Genomic DNA, 22,300 nt, shown 5'->3' with positions numbered 1-22,300 from the left:
ATTTCCTATTTTCAGGTTGAGACAACTCGTCCAATAACTATTCCATTTAAAGAAAGAAAGTTTAGAGTCTAGTTTAGTAAGAGTTGTCTGCAGATTATTATATGTTTTATTATTGTTTATTCCTGCATGTTATTTTGTAGTATCATGTTTAGGATTATGTATGTCTGATATGTAGTACTCAGCTTTGCTGATTACGTGCTTGTTGTGTTTGTGATCATGGTTTTGCCTATTGATCCTGCGGTGATCCTTCGGGGGAGCAGAATTGAGACGGCATTGACATTACAGGTTCGAAGATGCATATCATTGGGAATCTGGAATGGAGAGACTCTTGTATTATTAGTTTCATTTAAGTTGTTTTCATAGGATCTTATGTTTCATACATTAGTTCATTTTAAGTTGGTGTGTTTAGTTTCAGACAATTGTTATTGATTTCATAAGTTTTAATAAAGTTGATTTTTAATAAGTTATTTTCTGCTGCAAAATTCTGAGTAAGCCGAAACGTTATCACACGGGCGATAATGCCTGGGTAATTCTCTAAGTTTTATATTATAAAGTTATTTCTAGAAAGAGAGAATTATCGGGGTGTTACAGTGGAGGTGGGGGAGAGGATGCGGTTGGGAGGGGCAGGGGTGGTGGGAGGGTTAAGGGTGGTGATGGGTTTTGGGTGGTTAGGGTCAGGTGGTGGGTTTTCGGTGGTTCGGGTAAGGTGGTGTCAGGTGGTGGAGTTAGGGGTTAGGGTGAGAGATAGGTAATTAGGTTTTTTAAGTATTAATTAAGTTTAATTAGTGTTAATTAAGTTAGTTAGAGGTTGACAACCGTTAGTCATTAAGGGTATTCTATGTATTTTTCAAAACCTCAGGGACACCAGGTGAATTGTTGAAAACGCGAGGGTACCAGGTGAATATTGTGAAACCTCATGGTACCTGGTGAAAAAGTTGTTCAAACCAAACCATTCTTCAATCTATAAGACGAACTACGGACGCGACTCCATACTCCCCCGACCTACGATATCGAGGAATCTTTTAAATAAAAATAGGACACAGTGATCAATCCGATCTCAAGAAAAGTCATGGGCTACCACTATGTACTCCAACTCATACTAGTCCAGCATTTCAGACGTTCACAAGTCTAAAGCTCTTGCTATTCACTTTCCGCTTTACGTGATTAATAATTTATTTACTTGTTATGACTCGCAAGTAGGACAAGTAATATAATTATCAAAGATACACAAACTTCCAATTTTATCTCATGATTAGATAGGGTGATCATCAACTTAACAACCAAAGATTAATTCCAATATTGAATCCATAACCTTTATTTATTTGTTGAACCAAGTCAACACCAAACCAACCTTTCATAGGTGAATAACCAACTTACCAAATAAGACCATCGGTAGGGAACAACATGATCCAATCCATGATATAATACCAACATAATTATTAATCCCTCATGTGAATTAATAAAACAAAGTTCTCAAATCCCATATGTTAGCATCAATCATCCATACAAACATAATATAATCATCATAATCAACATGCTTCAAACAACGCATAAGACATGCAAATGCAATTGAATATAAATCACATATGAACTATAAATATCAACCTATACATGATACTAAATAATCTCATCCTTAGAACATGATACTAATTCAATCAACATATAGGTATGTACTTACTTTGTATAGACAAAGTTCGAGAACACTTTAACAAGCTTAAAAGTCGTCTAGAGAGAATTCTCGGCCTAATAATAAGCAACATAACTAGGGATGGGCATGGGTCCAGGACCCTACTCGGACCCTGTTGGACCCGACCCTAATTTAAGGGTCTGGGTCCAACTTTTTCAGACCCTAAGGGTCCGGGTCCGGGTCCGGGCCTGGGTCCAAGTAATTTTTTTAGTTTCCGGGTCCGGGTCTTAAAGTTTTGGACCCAGACCCAACCCTTAGACCCTAAACTTATCTAATATATACATTATAACTTTTTTTTAAAAAAAACAAACTGATTTTCTAAAAGACTAAAACCTAAACTAAAACACCAAAACACCCATTCTAAACTCTTTTGTAAGTTGTGTTTATTTCGTTTTTTTTCAGAGTAAGTTTGTGTTTTTGTTTCTTTTTTTTAGTTTATATGTTTGTGAATTGTGTTTGTTTCGTTTTTTTTTTCAGTTTATAAGTTTGTGTTTGTGTTTGTTTCGTTTTTTTTCAATTTATATGTTTGTGTTTGTTTCATGCGATTTTTTGTGTTTGTTTCATGCGAATTTCAGATGATTATTGATATTAATAAAGCTGAAAATTTAGCAAAATAAAAATTTAGGCCTGGACCCTCCAGACCCTCTAGACCCTCCAGACCCTAAGGGTCCGGGTCAGGGTCCAATTTTTTCAGACCCTTAGGGTCCGGGTCCGGGTCTGCAAAAAAAATTAGGGTCCAGCTGGACCCGACCCAGACCCTACCCTTGCCCATCCCTAAACATAACCACAAATCAATACTCTAAAAATTTCCAGCAATATTAAAAAACTTTAACCCCTCTTGAAAAGTGTTTTAAAACATTTTCCACAAAACTTAATTATTAAAGCCTCATAGTATAGTACTACTAGATTAGTTGTTAAAAAAAATCCTTAAAAACTCATACTTTGATCATAAAAACACCATCATAAGCATACTTATAAAATTTCCAGCAATTTATAATGTAATAAAACCCTTTTGAAACATATTTAAACATAATTAAAATTATAAGAATACTCAATTTCATAAACTATAATATACTACTATGATTTTAAGTTCCAACTCATAAAACCGTAAAAATACATGCTTTGATACTTAAAATTTTAATTTAGACATAATAAATAAATATGAAATTAAATTATTTTATTATATAAATTACGTAATCTTAAATTTATATTTAAATCATTAAACTATGACTTATAATCATAAAAATATTAAAAGAATTATTAAAAATATAAACTTTGCATTAAATAAAACTTGAGAAGGAAGAAATAACCAAAGAGAGAGGGAAGAAAGGCACGGCTACCGAGAAGAGGGAGTAGGAATGGCTGGCGGCGACGGCGGCGTGGTCCGAGAGAGAGAGAAATCGGGTGGAGGAAGGAGAAAAGAGAGTGAGAAGAAAAAGAAGAGAGAGGGCCGTAATTTTGGGGAGAAAGAGAGAGAAAATAAAATGTGTTTAATGTGTTAAAAATTGTGTAATAAAAAATATTTATAGGTTCCTCCATTAGAGGTCCGATAATGAGTTGGGCTTTGGTGGGTTAGTTTAATGAAAATGTTCATGGGAAAAACTATATGGTTTGGGCTCCTCTAATCCAATATTAAAATCATTTTACTTCATCTCCACTAGTTTAATTATAAAGTAACTTTTTTCAAAGTATGATTAAATAAAATATTTAATTACTTAAAATCATTAAATAATCATTTTGACTTTTAACGGTCAACGTTCTAAGAAATAAATTATTTCACTACTAAAATATGTATAAATATACATTAGAATATATTTATAAAATTCATAAAATTATGGGAGATTACAGTTATGTCCCAAGTAATTATAGTTTTCATTTATTAATATTTTACCTTAAAATTATAACACCAAACATTATTTGGTTTAGTAGTTAAGACTTAATATAGTGACTTGATGTCATGGGTAGGGGTGTCAACGAGTCGAACCGAGACCGAACAGGACCAGGCTCGGCTCGAGAATGTGAGGGTCCGAGCTCGGCTCGAGCTCGAAAATCTGGGCTCGGCTCAAGTTCGAAAAAAAAAATTCGGCTCGGCTCGAAAAAGTTCGCGAACTGTTCGGCTCGAAAAAGCTCGAAAATATTTCTAGTACATTACCGAACACTTGCTTCCAATATCGAATTTCTAGTTTTTTCCAACGAACGAAATGCATACTTCAAAGTTCAAATTTTAAAGAAAAAAAAAGTTGATAACAAGTTTAACAAAGTTCACATCAAAAACAAAGTTAACAAGTCACAACAACTTTGACAAAGTGCTGGTCGCCGCCGAAGTTGCGCTGGTCGCCGCCGTCAACTGGACTGGAGATTGGGGATTTAGGGTTTTCGAAAACCCTTGAAGAAGTGCAGCAGTGAATGGCTGAATGAACGTGACTTGAAGTGCTTAGCTTTTTTTGTTTTTGGTGTTTCAATTGTTTGTTTGTTTCAAATTTTAATTGGGATGAGAAAAAAGCCCTTAGTTTGTATCTTGTAATTGGGCTAAAACTTTTAATTTGGTATATATTTTTAAAGTGGACTTCAAATTGTAATTCAGGTTGGGTTAGAAATTAATGTACTTCCTCCGTTCTGTTTTAAATGAAACGTTTGCTTTTTCACGCAATCCAACACGCTTCTTTAATCATTAATATCTTTAGTTGTGCACACGTAAAAAATATAAACTAGTTATAATTTGATAGTATGCATTGAGACGAATCTAACAAGATCCCACTTGACTATGTTTTTCTTTATATAATGGTGATAAATTAGAGTCAAAATCGATCAATGAATAGTGTCATTTCACACAATGTTTCATTTAAAACAGAACGAAGGAAGTATAAAAATTTGTACTTTAAATTTTTTTTTCGAACATGTTTGCGAGCTTTCGAGCCGATCTCGAACTCGAGTCGAGCCCTCTCGAGCCGAGCTTTGACCGAGTCGAGCTCGAACAGTTTGCGAGCTACCCTGGCTCATTAACACCCCTAGTCATGGGAATAAGCTATACAAGATAGTGTCACGTGGCACAATTTCTTGTCTAGGAACGTCTTTTAATATATTAGTATAGATTACAAAATAGTAAGGATTAGGGAATATTTGTTTTTTGTTTGTTTGTTGAGCTGAGATTATAACAAGAATATTTATAGTACACCTGGGTGTACCATGAGCATGGTACACCCAAGACTATTTTCTCCAAATGAGCAAAATGAGCGAATGAGCAAATGAGCAAAATGAACAAATGAGCAAATGAGCAAACATTTCTACTAATTTAAGAAAATGAGCAAATACTTTTATTACAAAATGAGCAAATACTTTTATTACAAAATGAGCAAATGAACAAATGAGAAAATGAGCAAAATGCCCATATGAGCAAATTTGGTGTCAAATGAGTTCTAATTTATTACAAAAATACCCTTGGGTGTACCATGCTCATGGTACACCCGGGTGTACCTGTACCATGAGTGAACTCTGATTATAACTCTTATGATGTAAAGTAAATAATTGATCTTCCATGATCTTATCGAACCAACTAGGAGATGCTTTTCGAGGAAAGGTTGGCTATCAAGAAGCGGAAGTATCACGTACGGTCCCTTGAGAAGAAAGTGGCTACCTACCTGTTGGCACAACAAGTAGTGCCTTACCGCATCGTAGGCGGCCGCAAAGTTGAAGAGAATGTCTTATTGAACAACTCACCAACATCCACTCCTACTATGGTAGAGCAATGATATTCCCATACTGGGTATGTGCCAATACCATGGCATTTATGTAATTTTTATAACAAAAGTAATATTAAAAAATTATATATAAAAAAAATTCATATTTTTTTTTGGGGGGCTTGTTAGTTGAAATCTTAAATCATATTTGGGTTACATTAAATCATATCAGTTCGCTATCAAATCATATCTGAGCTACATCTAATCATATCAAGTAACTGATATGGAAAAAGGTGTCCCATACCGGATATGGGACTATACTTTCTCTACTATAGTAAGATCGAAAAGAAGGTCAGCATGAGTAAGACGAAGTGTAGTTTAGTTTCTTTTAAATGCGGATGGCATGCTGTCTGAATTCTGGACTTGAGATTCTAGCAAGTTGTTTATCATGGTGGATAGTACTAACGACTTGCGTGAATTTGGCTCAGTTTAATATTAGTGTAGATTAGAAATCGTGTCCAGCCTTTCAAGTATAGTTATCCTCTGTTTTTCCTATAATGACCATTTTCAACTTATAATTACTCACCTTAATACATGCTATTTTCTAATGCAGTGATCATTTTTTTATATTAACGTATAATTTACCCATTTTAAAGTAGTAACATTTTTTTACATAGTCATTCTACACAACCCACAATTACTCCTATTTTATATTTGTTATTTTCTAAATTAGTGCTCTTTTTCATAGACACCATTTTCCACCAATAATTACATGTGGTATCACATTAGGTCCACTAAAATTGATGTGGATCAAGTCTATTTGAGTTTTTTTACTAGATAATTCTCGACCAATCATCGCCATTTTAATGCATTGATAGAAAAATGGAAACTTCTATTTATATCCGTACAAATATATAAAAAGGTGTTCCTATCAAAGGAACAGTGCTACGTGACACTATTGTCAAGCTTCTAATACATATGTTTATGATTTCAACAAAAATATAAACAACGTGTAGCTACCAGTAATCAAACACATGACCTTTAAAATGAAATGAGTTTAACCATCAATCCAATGCAATTTAAATGTTTAATATTTTAAAGTAAAACAAAATAAAGTTTTACAATTATATGTAAGTATAAAGGCAGAGACAAGTTTTTTGATCTCTAATACTTAAGCTATTAGGTAATAACATTCTTCTTACCCCAATTATGTTAAAATTGTTATTTTTTTATCTCCAATTCCCTAGACAACTTATCATGTCATAATGTCCATTTTTCAATTTACCACAAGACAGACAATTACAAAAAGCTAATAAAATCAATCAAATTTTTTTTTTTTATAAATAATAATATCTCTATTATATATGAGAACTATTGAGAATTTTGATGTCCACCTTTTTTTACTAATATACCTCCTACTTAAAAAAAATACAAACTATAGTCCTATGATTGAGAAAAAAGATCAATCGATCCCTAAAAAATATGCACAACATCAGTTACATTCTACGCACATACAACGTGCATATAAGACTAGTGTTTGATGATTATAACTAATTCGGGGCATCACCATAACCAAAATAATAATTAAAAAAGCAACTTATTAAACACCCTTATTTGCATTTTTTATGTACTCATTTATTAATGGTTGATTCATTTACGAGGGATTTCAAAAGGACAAATTTAGGAGGGAAGTTTCACATGTAAAAGAAAACTTCAATGGCTTTTGTTTTAGTTTATACTAAAATTCTAATATCTTAACTTTGACTTTTAAGAGTTTTGATCACCTAATAGTGTATTATTGAAAGGTTTGCATATTGTAAATATACATCGAGATAAGTTCAATAATCTTTTTAATAATATTCTCATTTTTAAATAATGGCTATACTTTAACTTTTGACACTATACGTTTTTAATTCATTATTAGAAGGAAAAAAAAAGAAAGCTTCAATCAAAATTATTTTTGAAAACAAAATTTTTGTACTATCATACTTTCCCAGACAAAGTTGATAAACATATATAGTATAAAAAGTATAAAAGTCAAAACATTACAACCGATAAAAGTTAAATAAAGTATTTAATATATATATTTCATGTACACGTCAAGTATAGAAAATAATAAGTAAATATATTTTTAATTACATACTTTTGTATTTACATCAAATAATATTAATTCTACCACAACATGTTACGTGCTAGAAGACTAGCTTTAAGCATTAGTCTACATTTTAAGATTGATCAAACCAAGTGCCTTTTAAGGCTTCAACCTTCCACTAAGAATGTCATCTAGTTGTCGTTGCAGCATTTGAAGCTCGAGCTCAGTCTGATGATCCGCAGCTGTGCAGTTAGCCCCTAAACTTTCTTTCAACAAGGATATTTTCCTTTGTATACTTTTCACCTGCATTAGTAACAATAATAATGTGTTCATTTACATGACATCTTTAACGGACAGTTCATATTAAGTTCTATTTCAAGATATATTAAATGACATACCACATTTGATATATATAGAATTACACATAAAGTTTTTCATAAAAGTTGATTTTTATTAGAGATTAATCTAGAGAAATCCAGATGTGTAATGAAAAATATAGTTTAAGTAGTCTAGAAAAATCTTGCATTTGGTAGAAAAATCAAGTTATGATGTATTTAGAAATATCTTGTAAGAATCAAAGAATATATAAAGAGAAATCTAGAAAATAGGATGGAACTCTGTAAATATGTTGGTTGGTTGGACGTGCGTGAGTCAAAGATAAGTGAAAGATATGGGCTCTCAGAAATATAGTTATACAAGTTTTATGAATGTAATTAATAAAATGCATTTTGTTATATATTTCGGGTCCATTACAAATATCCGCATGCGCCTCATACTTATATCATTTGATAGTGTGTACCAAAAATTATATTAAAAATAAACAAAATTTAAAAGAGAAGAGACCAACCTTTCTATAAGGCCACCGAGGAATTTTGAAAGAACGAATTTTTTTCTTTATAACAGTAGCACATAAACACAATTGTTTACTTGCAACATCAATGGGAAGATCAAAATATTTGGCAAAATCTTCAAGAGTCATCTTCTTTATCCTCTCCCTCTGTTTTACTTGCAGGGTGCAACAAACACAAATTGAATAATTAGATAAAACTATATAGCAGTGTAATATTACATTGCTTTTTGTTGAAATGAAAAAAATTAACTTAATTAAAAGAAGACCAGAAAAATAAACAAAAATGTGTATATAGATTTTGATAGTTGAAAAATAAAAATAAAAACATCGTGTGTATAATAATGCAAAAAATGGAATAATGCAACCTGGATAGAAAGTTCAGTCCTGAACATTGGTGGCAGGTTTTGGGGGTCCATTATGAAAGGGTTCATTGCTTGATTTGAAGTCTCTCCTTGTTCAGATGATCCTGCTATTAGTCAAAAAGAATTTTAAAACTAGTGTTACAAATATAGAATTTAAACACATTACTCAAAATAATAACTAAAGAAAAAATACATTTCTCAAAGTGGATACAAGAGCATCTTATTTGATGTTGTTATATATTATATCTAAATGAACACTATTTCATTATTTTGTCATAGATTTCAAACAACTAAACAATATTTTTGAATTTTTAAGATTATGTTTTCTTTATATAATTTTTTCTCTATTGTTTTAATTAAGGGAGACGATATAAAAATGAAGCCTATAATACTATAGCCGTATAAAACTTAATTAACAATTAAATGACTGACCAATATTGTTTGTTTGGAGATCTTGATCATGATGAGTAGAATTTATCCAATCATAACCAATACACAAGGCCTCATAAAATAGTGAAAGACGATCTTGTAACAAAATGTATCCATCTGTTTTATACTCCTCAAGATAGTCTTTAAGATAATCTCTGATGCCCTCTAAGTTTTGTCTACAAAAACTGATCCAAATACATGCATGATAATCGAGTTAAAATAATACAATAAAAACTTGACAAATTTTTGACGAATTAATATTTTGAAAATTATATGAAAGCAAATCAACTAAAAATATCACACATGCGTTGTTTATGTATATATATAACAATAGAAAAACAAGGGAGCGCATTATTAAGTATAATTTTCAGACATATATAATTCATATTTAAATTTGTTTACTTACTTGAGCATATGATGAATACGAAAGTCAGAAGTATCTAACCCTTGATTAGATTTGTAGACAGCATGAGATACATGACCCACCTCTCCATGGACTTCAAGCTTGGTAGTATGTGTGCCTTGCAACACAAGTGCCGAATTAAATTGACAAGATAACAGTGAGCATAAATTAGATAACCCATTAAAGTGAATAAAACATACTCAATGAACCACATTACGAGTACAAAGTAATATCTTAAATTAATCAATAGATAGTAGTTGTAATTTTCCACAAGAAAGCATACTCAATGTTTAATTCAAAATCACAATTTGAAGAATGTAAATTCAATTTATTTCCAAATTAGTACTATTACCATTTTTATTTTAAATCAGTAGGATAGGAAACAAATTTATAAAAAAAACTTTAGATTAAAAAAATGTGATGACTCTATTTAAAAACCCCTAAAAAATGTGGTTGTTGACAAATTTTTCCTTACCAATATCATTAATCCCTTCTCTTTCGAACAACCCTTTGATTTTCACATCTGACAAAGTATAATTTAATCATTCAAAGAAAAGTTTTAGAAAATTTGTATTTTATAAAAGTTATTTAAGATAAATCAAATAACATTTTACATACTAGAATTTGTTTTATAAGTCAAAATATTTCAATCATCAAATTCATCAATATATGGCGATAATACAACAATCTAAAACCAATTTTCCCATCACTAAATTTGGAATTTCCACCCACAATCACAATTTTAATATACATATCACTATCAATTACTCAAAAAAATAAAATCGGTATTTATCAAAAAGTTCCAATTTTAATGAAGTAACAAATACCATCTGTATGAGTAATTTCTCTAAAAACTTGACAAGAAGAACAAGAATTAGGAACCGGAGCACTAGGCCACACTACTTGCAATGGCAATTGATCATCTTCTTCTTCATTATGGTCATGACACTGATCCTCTATGTCATGTCCATTTCTCATCCTCTTATTACTACTACTACTCCAAACATCACCATGTTTGATTACATCAACACTACCAATTTCTTGTTGATTTTGATGATTATTATTATTATTATGGTGATCTTCTGATGGATCAATGACCCAAGAATCAACAAGATCCCAAACATTGTTCCTTGATACCGGGTTCGAATTCGACGGGACGACGGAAACATTAGGAACATCCATCATAATATGATCATCGATATTCATGGATGCATAAGGGTGATGATTATCATCATCTACCATGTCTAATTTATATTAGGATTTAGGGGAGGTCTTGTAGTATGTTAATGTAAGTGCGTAATTATGTTTGTTCAAGGAAAGTTAATATGGGAAGAGAAATTTGGAGGGAAGTGAAGAGTGGGAGATTTATAAGAATTGATGGTAGAAGGTAGTTTTTTCTGTTGATTGAAAAAATAACCGCCACATTAACTAAATAAACTACATTACGCACGCGGGCAAGAGGAGAAAATGATAGAAACCGGTTCATTTTTGGGGATTTGGGGGTGGGGTTGCCGGTTGGATCATGCTTTTTTATATTAGCTTCTAAAGGGATCGGGTCGAGTTTCACTTTTGAGTCGTAATTTCGTGTCCAAACTTATAAAAAAATAGATCGGGTTAGTTTGGATTTTAAGGTTGTATCTGGTTAAAGGTTAAATTAGACTAAAATTATATTTGAGCCTAAAAATGATTCCCGAATTAGTTTGAAAAACATTTTCAAAAATTCTTACTGAATTTTTTTGTCCAAGATTGGGATGGGACATAGTACGACATTCTTTCTAAAGAAAACTACTTAATGAAAATTATTCTTTTAAGCATTCTATTACTCAAATTGTTATAATCTATATTCATATTATCTATAATCTATAATCTACAATCTACAATCTACAATAATATATTAAAAAGCATTGTTAGGTAAGTCTATACGCCATCTAGCACTCTCCTTTTAGTTGTTTCATTCCATGTCATCATCGTATATGCACATTAAAAAAATAGAAACATGTTCCATGTAAGATTTGACCACATGAACTCAAGTTACTATACTAAAGACCTAAGCAATAAGTCATATAAGCAACATTAGATGGTATTTTTTAACATGAAAATGTAGTTAATCCGGAACATCGCCAGGGACTAATAACTAGTTGTATTATTATAACTCGAGATCCACATTGGCGATAGTATTTCCATACCGGATTGATAGATTCATTGCAACTCTTGTTTTTTATCCACCATTATTGGAGTTTTTTTTACCACACCATTTTGCTGTTTGTTTTTCTTTCTTTTTCTTCTATTACTTTGATTGACTCCTATATGCTAAAATTGACATATACAATAAGGACTTATAATTTTTTAATTTAATTAACTTAACAAATTGCATTTGCATAATAAAATATGATGTAATTAATAACTAACTAATGCAAAAACAAGAGACTCCCTCCGTTCTATAAAGTTTTTCATATTTTTACTTTTCACGTTTGCAAATGTATAATTTATATCATCAATAACAAGGTCGCTAACAACAATGTAGGTGTTTCTGTAAAAAAAAAAAAAACAATGTAAGTGCAATAGGTTGTTCAATAATATCAACAATGGTCAATAACACTTAATTGAGACAATTTTTTCCCTTAGATTTCCCCTGCTTGCCTTTCTCACTCCTTTTTGTTTCGGATACCCGCGAGGTTAGTACGAGCCATACACACCTTCTTCCATTCCCAATGTTTATAAACAATATTGGCTTGAGGGCCTCAAGTTCAGGCATAAATTTGAAAATTATGATTTTTCCAACCAAATATTAAACATTGGTTTTGGTCAATCTAAACTCATACCTAATACATACTTCTATAAATTAACGAACAAAACATAGAGGTGGCAATTGGATCTTTGAGATTGATGAGTTCTGAGTCTATGGAGACCCTTGTACTCGGTCATTCAAACTGTAAGATTTAGGAGTGTAAATGATGTAGTCGAGTTTGAGCTAGGTCGACTCGACTTGGTAGCATTTCGAACTGAGCTCGAGTTGAGTCTAGCTCATTTGAGTTGAGTTTTAACCAAGTAGATTTCGAGCAAGTGTTTTGTGCTAAACGCAACCATAAAGTAGAAAATAAGTCAAATGCAGGTATTTTGCTATAGATAATTGAGTATTCGAGCTTCTCACGAGTTTTTGAGTTGAGTATCGAGTTGCTCAACTCGACTTGCTAATACCTCAAGTTGATAGAGCTCATATGAGTCGAGTTTTGATCAAGTCGATCTCGAATAGCTTGCGAGTATTTTGTCTCATTTATACCCCTGGTCAAATCAAATGCTTCCAACCAATGGTCGCGGTGGTAATGGTTCAATAAAGGGGAGTATGGAGGACGCAAGTAAGATTAGTGTGATGAGGGCAAGGAAAGAGAAAGAAAGTGGAAAAGTGTATAAATGAATAGAATGCAGGCGAGATCAAGTTGGTCCCTTAATATTTGAGTCAATCCTCAATTAAGCATGTTCCAGACTTCCAGTTAAAACTGATTTGAATCGAGTTCACTTCGTGTTGAATAACATTCCTACTTTGAGTTGATTTTGATTTACGAGTCCAAATTAAAAAAAAGTACCTATACCTTATTCTTTCTAACTGAACTGAAATGATAAGAGAGAATAAGTTAAAATGAATTTTCATTACTTCAGTGCAAAATAATCCGGCCTTACTTCGTAAAGCATATCCTAGCTTTTCGCCTGCATTTTCAGAATATTACCAAAAACAAACATTACCAGATGAAATGAACATTGCAGGAAGAACACTTCTCAACACTAGGATTTCCAACTGCTACTCAACTTCTCTCTTCAATCTTCATCGGACCTCAACTCCTTTTCATTCTTCTTCTCTTCCCATCTCCAATAAAGTAATCAACACCCATTTGAAACCATCAAAACCCAACAATTTGAAGTATTCAACAACAACAATGGCATCATCATATATCAAATCCGAACAAGCTAGGGTTCCTCCTGCACTTCAATTGCCCACTCCTCCAATCACAAAGGTGACCTCTTTTTTTCTCTAAAAAATTGTGGGTTTCTTTAATTATTACTTTTAATTGATAATTTGAGGTGGGTTTTCAAATTTGGTAATTGGGGTTTACTGTTTTCTTTGATAATTTTGGTGGGCAGTTTAAAATAGGGCTTTGCCAGCTTTCTGTGACAGCGGATAAAGCAAGGAACATTGATCATGCTAGAAAGGCTATTGAGGATGCTGCTCAAAAGGGTGCCAAGCTAGTTGTTTTGCCTGTAAGTTTGCATTCAGTGTTGCTAATCCTTTACCTTTGTTCTTCTTTTTTCGGAGACGGTCGGCTGGACGGGGATGTCGGGCTTGTGCTGAAATTGTTGATCACTGATCATTGTTTGTTCATCTTTTTCTGAATACTAGTTTTATCAAGTATGATAACTATGGTTCTGGGATGTATAGAGTTGAAATTGCCAATAAATTGTTTTCATTTTCTGCTTACTGGATGTATTTTTGTGGTTGAACTCTGTAGCGATTTGATCTTCTGGCATAAAAGTATTATATTTTAGAAAATTTGGGTTGAATGTCTAGGAGTATGTATATGTGCTCATTGCCTAAATTGCTTGTGGCCGAGTTGGATTCACTTCCTACAGACTACAAAGTATATAGAGAGATAATCTTAAGTTTCTTGATGACGGGAGTAAAATTTGGGGCATAGGATGTGTATACGTGATATGGACGGGCATAAGGTCGTGTACAGGTTGTTTACTTACTTTTGGAGTTGGATTTTTTGGGTTATTATGTGATAACTACCTGAATTCTTTTGGCCTGGGTTGGTAGCCTGTGTATTCTACATAGGTTGTTGTTTTGTATCTTGAATTTCATATCTGAGGTGAAAGGGATATATTGGTCTGGCAATGCGTGGTTAGCACCCTGTTGTAGAAAGTTGATGGTATGTTTTTAAGAATTTTGGAATTTGAGTTTTTCCGGATCCAGTTGGAAAGTGCTGTAGTTTTGCTTAAACTGTAGGAGATATATGGTGATATATGAAGAGAATTGAAATTTCTGTCAAGAATTTATGTGCTTTTACTTAAAATGTGGTTGTGCTGCAATCCTCTGACCCAGGAATCTAGGATTACAGTGGTATTGAAAGTTAAATTAAATGTTCCACAAAAATGGTAACACTGGGTGATAAGCTAGACATATAGATACTTGTAGGTGCGGTGTTTGTAACTTGTAATCCTACTAAAGCAAGTGGTCAGTATTGCCACAACCTTGTATGAAACCGCATTTGATGGCGGGAAATTTTTGTTTTGAGTTCTTAGAGAAAGTTTTTTGAGCATGTACAAAATACTTATATTGTTGTCTAGAACTTTTCTGGTCCCATACATTACAGAAAACAGGACTCATTCATCTTAAATTTTACGTGGCATATTATGTTCTGAAACTTTTACCCTTATTATCTCTTGCACATCTATTGCTACTATTTTGGATGCTTAATTCATCTTAGAAGTCCTTAAGATTGTAGTAGTTCAAGTGTTCTATTGTAAATTGTTTAAATTTCAATACAAATATATCTTGCTATGTATTAGGTGGTTTTTTTCACAAGAGAATCTGATCTAGATATGTTTGTATAATTGTATTCGTGGAGACTATTTTTGTGGAAGTATATGCAACTGCTCCATAGATAGAAAGCATGTAAAGTGTAAGGTACTTCCTGCTAGAGGCATACATAAAACAACCATGGAATTAAAATTCTCCCGCTCCATTACAAAACGACCGTTCTGTAACGGATTTTGGATTAAGTGCTCCGCAAAATCCCATTACGGAACTCCATAATTAAAATTACATACTTCTTGCCGCGTTGTCCGTTTCGTAACGCGAACTCGCCGCATCAGAACGTTTTTATCCCCGTTACATCCGTTCTTTTCAAACATTGGCCCAAAATATTTTATGAATTAGCTATATAGCTGATGAAATATGATATTGTAGTAGATTTGACTATATTATGCTGTAATAATGCTTTATAAACTAAAACAATGCAAATAAGGTTAGAACATATTAATGTGAAATTTTTGAAAAAATTCATGCCGTGTCGACTGCGATCCGTTCCATTCATCCGTTACAAACTGCTTCCGCGATCGTGACCGCATCCGCTATCTTTTTTCCTTGCATACAGCTGACTAGAAGATATCAATTCTACTTGAAATCTATCTAATGAAAAAACCTAGCAGAAGCAAGGGTGATCACATGCTTCTATAGATTTTGTGTACTTTAGAGAAGGGTATGAGGTTTCAAGTCAACACTACCTCTAGCCTTGTACCTTTTTATTACTAGGGAGGCTACTTTACATACCATCCAGAATCTTAAAGATTTTCCACGAGTACATACTGTTGAAACATAGTAAGGACATCTACAATACTCCCTCCACTTCTCTTTTATCTACTCTCTTTCTACATTCATTCATGTCCTTTTGTGCTGCCCCACTTCACTTTATTTCTCTTTTGGTAAATTTTTTCTCATGTTATCCTTTCTTACCCCACCTTCCCTCTCTTGGTTCACTTTATGTGACCCATTCAAACACATAAACTATACCTAGTCTCTCTCTCCTCCAAAAAGCAAATGATTCACACAAGGTGTCAAATTTATATTACATCACATCTGTAGTAAAAGGTAAAAGTAGGGCCAAAAAAGATGTGGACAAATGGTAGTTGTAGTAATAGAAGTGTCAATGTTAGTCTTACTAGTGCTAATAGATATGACAACAACACCAATAAATGAAATTGCAAATCCATTCGACATATTTTCAATACACAAAGTGGAGGCAAACAAGTAGCAGAGGCAAACAATAGTCAAGGTGAGGGAGAGATTTTTCTAGTGAGAGAAAATATAGCAAGATATTGTAGTATATTCACACAAAAGGAGACCATGAGCGGGAGTGATGCCAGCCTTGAATGATGCGGAGAAACTCTTTGTTGATAACCGAGATTCACAGGGCTTCATCAACTTCGGTTATCATTTATCAATATACACTTCATCAACTTGATGTTATTAACATAGGTTATTAATTACCTCAAAAAGAAGGTTATTAACAAGAAAGGATTTCTTTATTCATGGATTAGCTGACCTTTGTGTTGGAAGGTCAAAGTAACACATTGGATACGTTGATCAGGAAGACCTGTGTGTGTTTTCTTCATGAGCAATGGCCAATGGCCAATGGACTTCATGATGATATTGGTGTTTGTATCATTTCAGGAGATCTGGAATAGTCCATATTCAAATGATAGCTTCCCAGTGTATGCTGAAGATATAGATGCTGGTGGTGATGCATCTCCTTCGACAGCAATGCTTTCTGAAGTTTCTCGTGCCTTGAAGATCACAATAGTTGGGGGCTCCATCCCAGAACGCTGTGGGGATCGGTTGCATAATACATGCTGTGTCTTTGATACTGATGGAAAGCTAATTGCTAAACACAGGAAGGTAACACTTAATATTCTAGCCCTGGATGTCTGTCTCTCATATGCCATCTTTCCCCCCCTCTCTTTTGGATGCTTGAACGTAGTCCATTTCTGAACTGTTTTCCAACTACAGATACACCTGTTTGATATCGATATTCCTGGGAAGATTACTTTTAAAGAATCACAAACCCTTACAGCAGGAGAGGCTCCTACAGTTGTAGATACAGGTTTGATGCAAACATGTCCATAAGAATTTTATGTGATCAGATATTTTAGTATTGAAGGTGTTTCTTGGTGCTCTTTCTCTCTCTCACTTTATCTATTTAAATATAAATTGTTTCTTCTTTTTGTGGGAGGCTTTAAATTTACCAAGAAGCATGTCCTTTGTGTAATCAGGATACAGGTAGTAGTTGCACTTTGAAATTGCATTGTCATGTTGCTGTTAATATGTATCTGTAGGACTCTATGCATATCATACATCCCATTGCTTTGGTCGACCCTAATTGTGCAGAGGTTTGCTTCTGGGACCACCTTTTGATTCTAACACTCATAGAACTTGACGGTGACTAACGGAGATACCTCCCCAAACCCACTATAGTGGTGAGTGGTGAGTGGTGAGAATGCTGTCAAACTCAATATCAAGATTCTAAGATTCAAAATTAATTGATACTGAACCTAGGATAATTATAATTTTGTACTCTGTTATCCAGAAATTTTTGAAAGGTTATTATAAAGAACATGATCATGTTATAGAGATTACAAATGAAGTATATATGACAATCATTAAATTCTAAGTGAAGATTTATATAAAAGAGAAAGGAGAAGGTTAATGTTAATGTGCTTCATCATCCTCTATAAATGTTCTTTCTTATGGATATTTTATTCATCACTCGTTGATTGTTGATGGATTGTTATGAGTTTTTTGTTTGAATTTTAGAACTCTGAGCATATCATTGGTGTTAAACTGTTAATCATTCTGGCAAAATGGGTTTTAGCATGTAAAATTCTAGATTCTGATCTACAGATTAGGGAGGATCCTTGGCTGGCTCTTACTATATCAACCTTGCTATTAAAAGGATCTTGCTTGTCTTCGCAAACTGCCTTCTTTTCTGTTATGTGGAACTTTTAAGTGCTTTGGATGATGTGTCTCAGTTTTGATGATCAGAGGTTGGGCGCATTGGAATTGGCATCTGTTATGACATCCGCTTTCAAGAATTGGCTATTTTATATGCTGCAAGAGGTATCTACGGATCTACCCTTATAATTCTGGTGGATTTGCATGTTCATATTTCACAGTTGCCAATTAGTTTACCTCTAGTCTCTCTTAAATTTTACTTTTTGTCAAACAATGATATATGTCCTGTTTTGAGACTATTCTCTGGTTCTTCTTAAGTGGAGTATATCAGTGGCTTATTAATTCTTGAACCCGCTCATTGGGGGGGGGGGGGGGAATCCCCTGCTCATGATGTTTTCTTTAGTCTTTTCTATTGGAATCTTGTTGGGTAGCTACTAACAGATTGCTGATCATAATTGCCTTTTCTCTAATGTTGGGTACACAAATCACCCTTTTTATGAATCAAATCACAGGAGTGATTGTCTTATAAGTAGTACTATAATTAAATTTGGCTTGGTCGTGTTGGATTCTATAAGGAAATTGTGGTGACACTTCTTCTCTCCACATCAGGAGCTCATTTATTGTGCTACCCTGGAGCGTTTAACATGACTACTGGACCACTGCACTGGGAATTGCTTCAGAGGGCAAGGTTTTGTGCACCATCTGTCTTTCCTCACTTCTTGAGTCATTCTTCTTCTCGAATGATGCATCTTCAATTTCTTGATATATTAGTACGATTGTTAATTGATTGTCTTCATATATTAAATTCACTAATGTAGCTTTCAGAGAGGATAGTTAAGGACGATCAATGGAAGTTAATGTCAGCTGAGCTTCAGAGGTTTTAATTCTGCGCTTGGTTGATTCTAACTTTATGTGATGATCATTGGTAATTGATGATATCCATTTAAGAATGGCCGTAGTACTGTGGTAGAACAGAATTTTCTTCTAAAACAAGATTGTGCAGGGTACAGCCAGAGTTAGAGTAATTAAGAAAGAGTGGAGACTGAAAGTATGGGGGAGAAATATTAAATATTTTATTGGCTGTGTCCTGAGTCAGAAGGAAATCATTTCACAGTTACCAGGCAATTGTCAGATCTGTCAAGTCATTATTTCACAAATATAGATTTCTATTATGTACGTGATATCTCTTTAAGCATCATAGTCACTGGTTATTTAATATGGCCAAAATGTTTTAGATGGTATAAATCTGATGTGAAGAGAAACTACATTTACGCTCTTTGCAGTTTTTTTTTCTTAGATTTTATAACACATAATTGAATATGGCACATAATGTATACTATGTGTATAGATGTCTTCTTTGATCGTCTAGTGAAAAACGTACTCTTTGCTTAGGGGTAAGGCTGCATAAACGCCTTGACCTTCCGTAACCTCTCCGGAAGATCTTGTTTGAATTGTTGTAACATACTACTTACACAGAGCAGCCTTCTTACATGTAAGATCCGTTGACTATTGGGAGAAATCTGCAATAGCTTACTTAGACATTTGCTGATGAATCCTAAAATTTAAGCTTCTTATCATTACTGAATATGATATGAACCAGTAACCACCGATTTTGGTGATTGCCTAAACAATGTCTTATTGACTCATAGAGTTTGCATCTTGCTATATGATAGCAATAATATTGTCACTCCCATTTGCAATAAAACTCGCTCTTTCTTTTGAATTTCCTGATTCCAGTACATGATTGGAGCTTATTTGGGCCCCATTTGCTCTTTTTTGAAACTTCATTGTCCATCAATTTCTTCTCTATTACTGTTTTCTTATTGAGAATGCATTTTCTTGTGTTCTTTTTGCAGGGCTGTAGATAATCAGGTAACTTCAAGACCTTTATGTTTCAGCATTAGCTAATACATGTGCTTGGCATCAGTATTTATGCGTGCGTTGCATGAAATATATTGTGTAGGAAATGCAATTTCTTTTCTTCTTTTGAAACGAAAAAACTATATCTGAAGAGTTGACCTTGTAATAGTCGAACTAGAACTCGTGAATACAATGTCATAGTTAGGAAGTCAGGACAGAGGTGCTGTAAGAAAGGATTTTACAACTGCCTAAAAGAACTTCGTCCTTCTGCATAACATGTACTTCTATTAAAAAAAAAGAGGGGAGGATGGGATGGAAATTTCTGCAATGAACCTTACTTTTTCCAGGTGACCTATCTTTCTTGGGATGTTGGTCCAGAGGATGAGCGTCCTTTGCAATCGAACCAATTCTGAAGGGGTGAGGAGTGGTAGCATTCTTTATATGTACATGTTATAGAAACCTGGATTTAGGGAATATCTCTAGATTCTATACTGATGCGATAAATACACGGGTTAATTGAGAATGTAATTACGTAATGAACTTGGGGTCTAATTGCATGATACGTTAAAGATTCGAGGATTGCTTGCATGATAAGATTGGAAGTCTATAAGGCATGCTTTGATTTTAGCTTACATGAATTATTGGCTTATTTCTGTTGCAAACTTATGTGATATTCCGTTGCAAATGACAGCTATACGTAGCCACTTGCTCGCCTGCACGCGATGCTGGTGCTGGTTATGTTGCTTGGGGTCACTCCACACTCGTTGGACCAGTGAGTTATTGCACTTGTTCTAAATTTGCCTTGAACTAATTCTCATCTCTTTCTATTATCTTTCCCAAGTCCCCCTCTGTCTCTGGTGTGCAGCAGAAATGCAAGTAAGAATTGATTTTTCCCGAAACAACGGAAAGCAATATTTCATATAGGAGAAAAATATGTTTTGCAGAACCATGAGTCGTTTTCAAGGATACATAACCTGCATGGCTGCATCTCGCCCTCTTGTTCCTTTTTCCTTTTTCTTTTTTGTGTTTTGCAGAAAATGTAATTCACATCCTTCTCTCTCATATAAATGCAATAACTGACACCACAAGAACAACTGAACTTTACAAGGAATTCGTCAATATACGAACAGAAGAATGGAGTATCCTTGGCCCCTTCGACTAATACTACATTTAATTGAAGTCTAAAGAAGTCTTTCATTCATTTAGCAGTATAAAGAAGTGTTGGCTTATCAGTGTAGTTGTAGTTTCCCCTCACTGCTTATAATTCTATATGAAATTGCTGAACTGAGAAATCATTTACTCAATTGGCAGTTTGGAGAAGTCTTGGCTACAACAGAACATGATGAGGAGATCATAATAGCTGAGATTGATTATTCATTGATGGAACTCCGAAGGTGAAAACAACTTCACTTGGAACCTTTTTCTTTCCTTGCTAATTCATGTTTTCTTCCTGCACAAGTGTTTCTGTAATGCATATATTAACTAGTTAATTTTGCTGTTTTGATTTGTCTTGTCCATAAATAGGACTAATCTCCCATTGGAGAAGCAACGCCGAGGGGATCTTTACCAAGTAGTGGATGTTCTAAGATCGTAATTACATAAAGAACATTAGATGTGAACACCTTGAGAAGGCAAGCACAGCTATAACATTCATAATTCAGGATGATCCGGGTTTTTCTCTGTTATCGTCTTGTATCTTTCCATCTTGTTGGTTTCTTGGGTATCAAATAGAATAAGAATTGGGTAAATTGCATGAAATAAGAAATTTACTCTTTATTTGAGCTGAGGAGTAATAAATCTCTGTCAATTTGATGCCATAAGTGCATGTCTCACATATATAGATAGTGTTTATATTGTAGTCTTTTGTAATTACCATCATTAATTCATAATGATAGCAGTTTAATGCAATTTTTATTATCAATTAAGAGTAGCTTTTCTAAGGCAATCAACTGAACAAGGAGTGAACACAAGCCCAAAAGGCGAAATGCTAGGCCCATAGGGCTGGGTGCTGTAGCCAGCAGAAATTGACTCTTAGAGAATGGGAAGCATGTGAGAAATAAAGTACACGTTCCTTGGTTGTTCCATGTCAACCAAAGGATTATACAACATGCTAATACAACATGCTAAAACTGACTAAATTTAAAATAATCTAATTTAGAATTACTCTGAAAAATCAGATGATATGATATTGTTTTGAATTGAACTCAGACCCAACTCACTTAATTAGAAGGGGACAAAAATTTAGTGAATTTCAAAATTTGGAATCCAAATATGTCTCGACCCAACCCTAGAACAAACAACATATCAACTAAACAAGGTATGAATCGAATTGACTTGAACCAATTCAAACCCCTCTCAAATGATTCGTTTAGCTTTAACAAGGATTACTAAGTTTGTGTTTTATTCAACTTATTTTAAAAGAAAAATTTGTAATAAA

The 22,300-nt window shown here is 33.6% G+C and overlaps 2 protein-coding genes across 2 annotated transcripts; one reads left to right on the top strand and one right to left on the bottom strand.

Moving 5' to 3' along the window:
• Nucleotides 1-7,615: 7,615 nt before the first annotated feature.
• Nucleotides 7,616-10,742, bottom strand: LOC104886582 (uncharacterized). The gene is made up of 5 exons (XM_048638732.1): nucleotides 10,328-10,742; nucleotides 9,504-9,618; nucleotides 9,101-9,282; nucleotides 8,672-8,772; nucleotides 7,616-7,759 (listed from the first exon to the last, which is right to left on the bottom strand). The coding sequence occupies exons 1-5, from the start codon at nucleotides 10,740-10,742 to the stop codon at nucleotides 7,616-7,618; spliced, it is 957 nt and encodes a 318-aa protein (XP_048494689.1).
• A 2,435-nt stretch (nucleotides 10,743-13,177) lies between these two features.
• On the top strand, nucleotides 13,178-21,784 carry LOC104886581 (omega-amidase, chloroplastic). The gene is made up of 10 exons (XM_010671040.4): nucleotides 13,178-13,510; nucleotides 13,638-13,754; nucleotides 16,726-16,950; nucleotides 17,062-17,155; nucleotides 18,094-18,168; nucleotides 18,613-18,691; nucleotides 19,860-19,875; nucleotides 20,555-20,635; nucleotides 21,175-21,257; nucleotides 21,388-21,784. The coding sequence occupies exons 1-10, from the start codon at nucleotides 13,250-13,252 to the stop codon at nucleotides 21,455-21,457; spliced, it is 1,101 nt and encodes a 366-aa protein (XP_010669342.2). The 5' UTR covers nucleotides 13,178-13,249; the 3' UTR covers nucleotides 21,458-21,784.
• The last annotated feature ends 516 nt before the right edge of the window (nucleotides 21,785-22,300 follow it).

The sequence above is a fragment of the Beta vulgaris genome, chromosome 2 (genome assembly GCF_026745355.1).
Source record: "Beta vulgaris subsp. vulgaris cultivar EL10 chromosome 2, EL10.2, whole genome shotgun sequence".
In the NCBI taxonomy this organism is placed as follows: domain Eukaryota; kingdom Viridiplantae; phylum Streptophyta; class Magnoliopsida; order Caryophyllales; family Amaranthaceae; genus Beta; species Beta vulgaris.
Note: the sequence above shows the minus strand (reverse complement) of the source record. Positions and strands in the feature narration are given on the sequence as shown.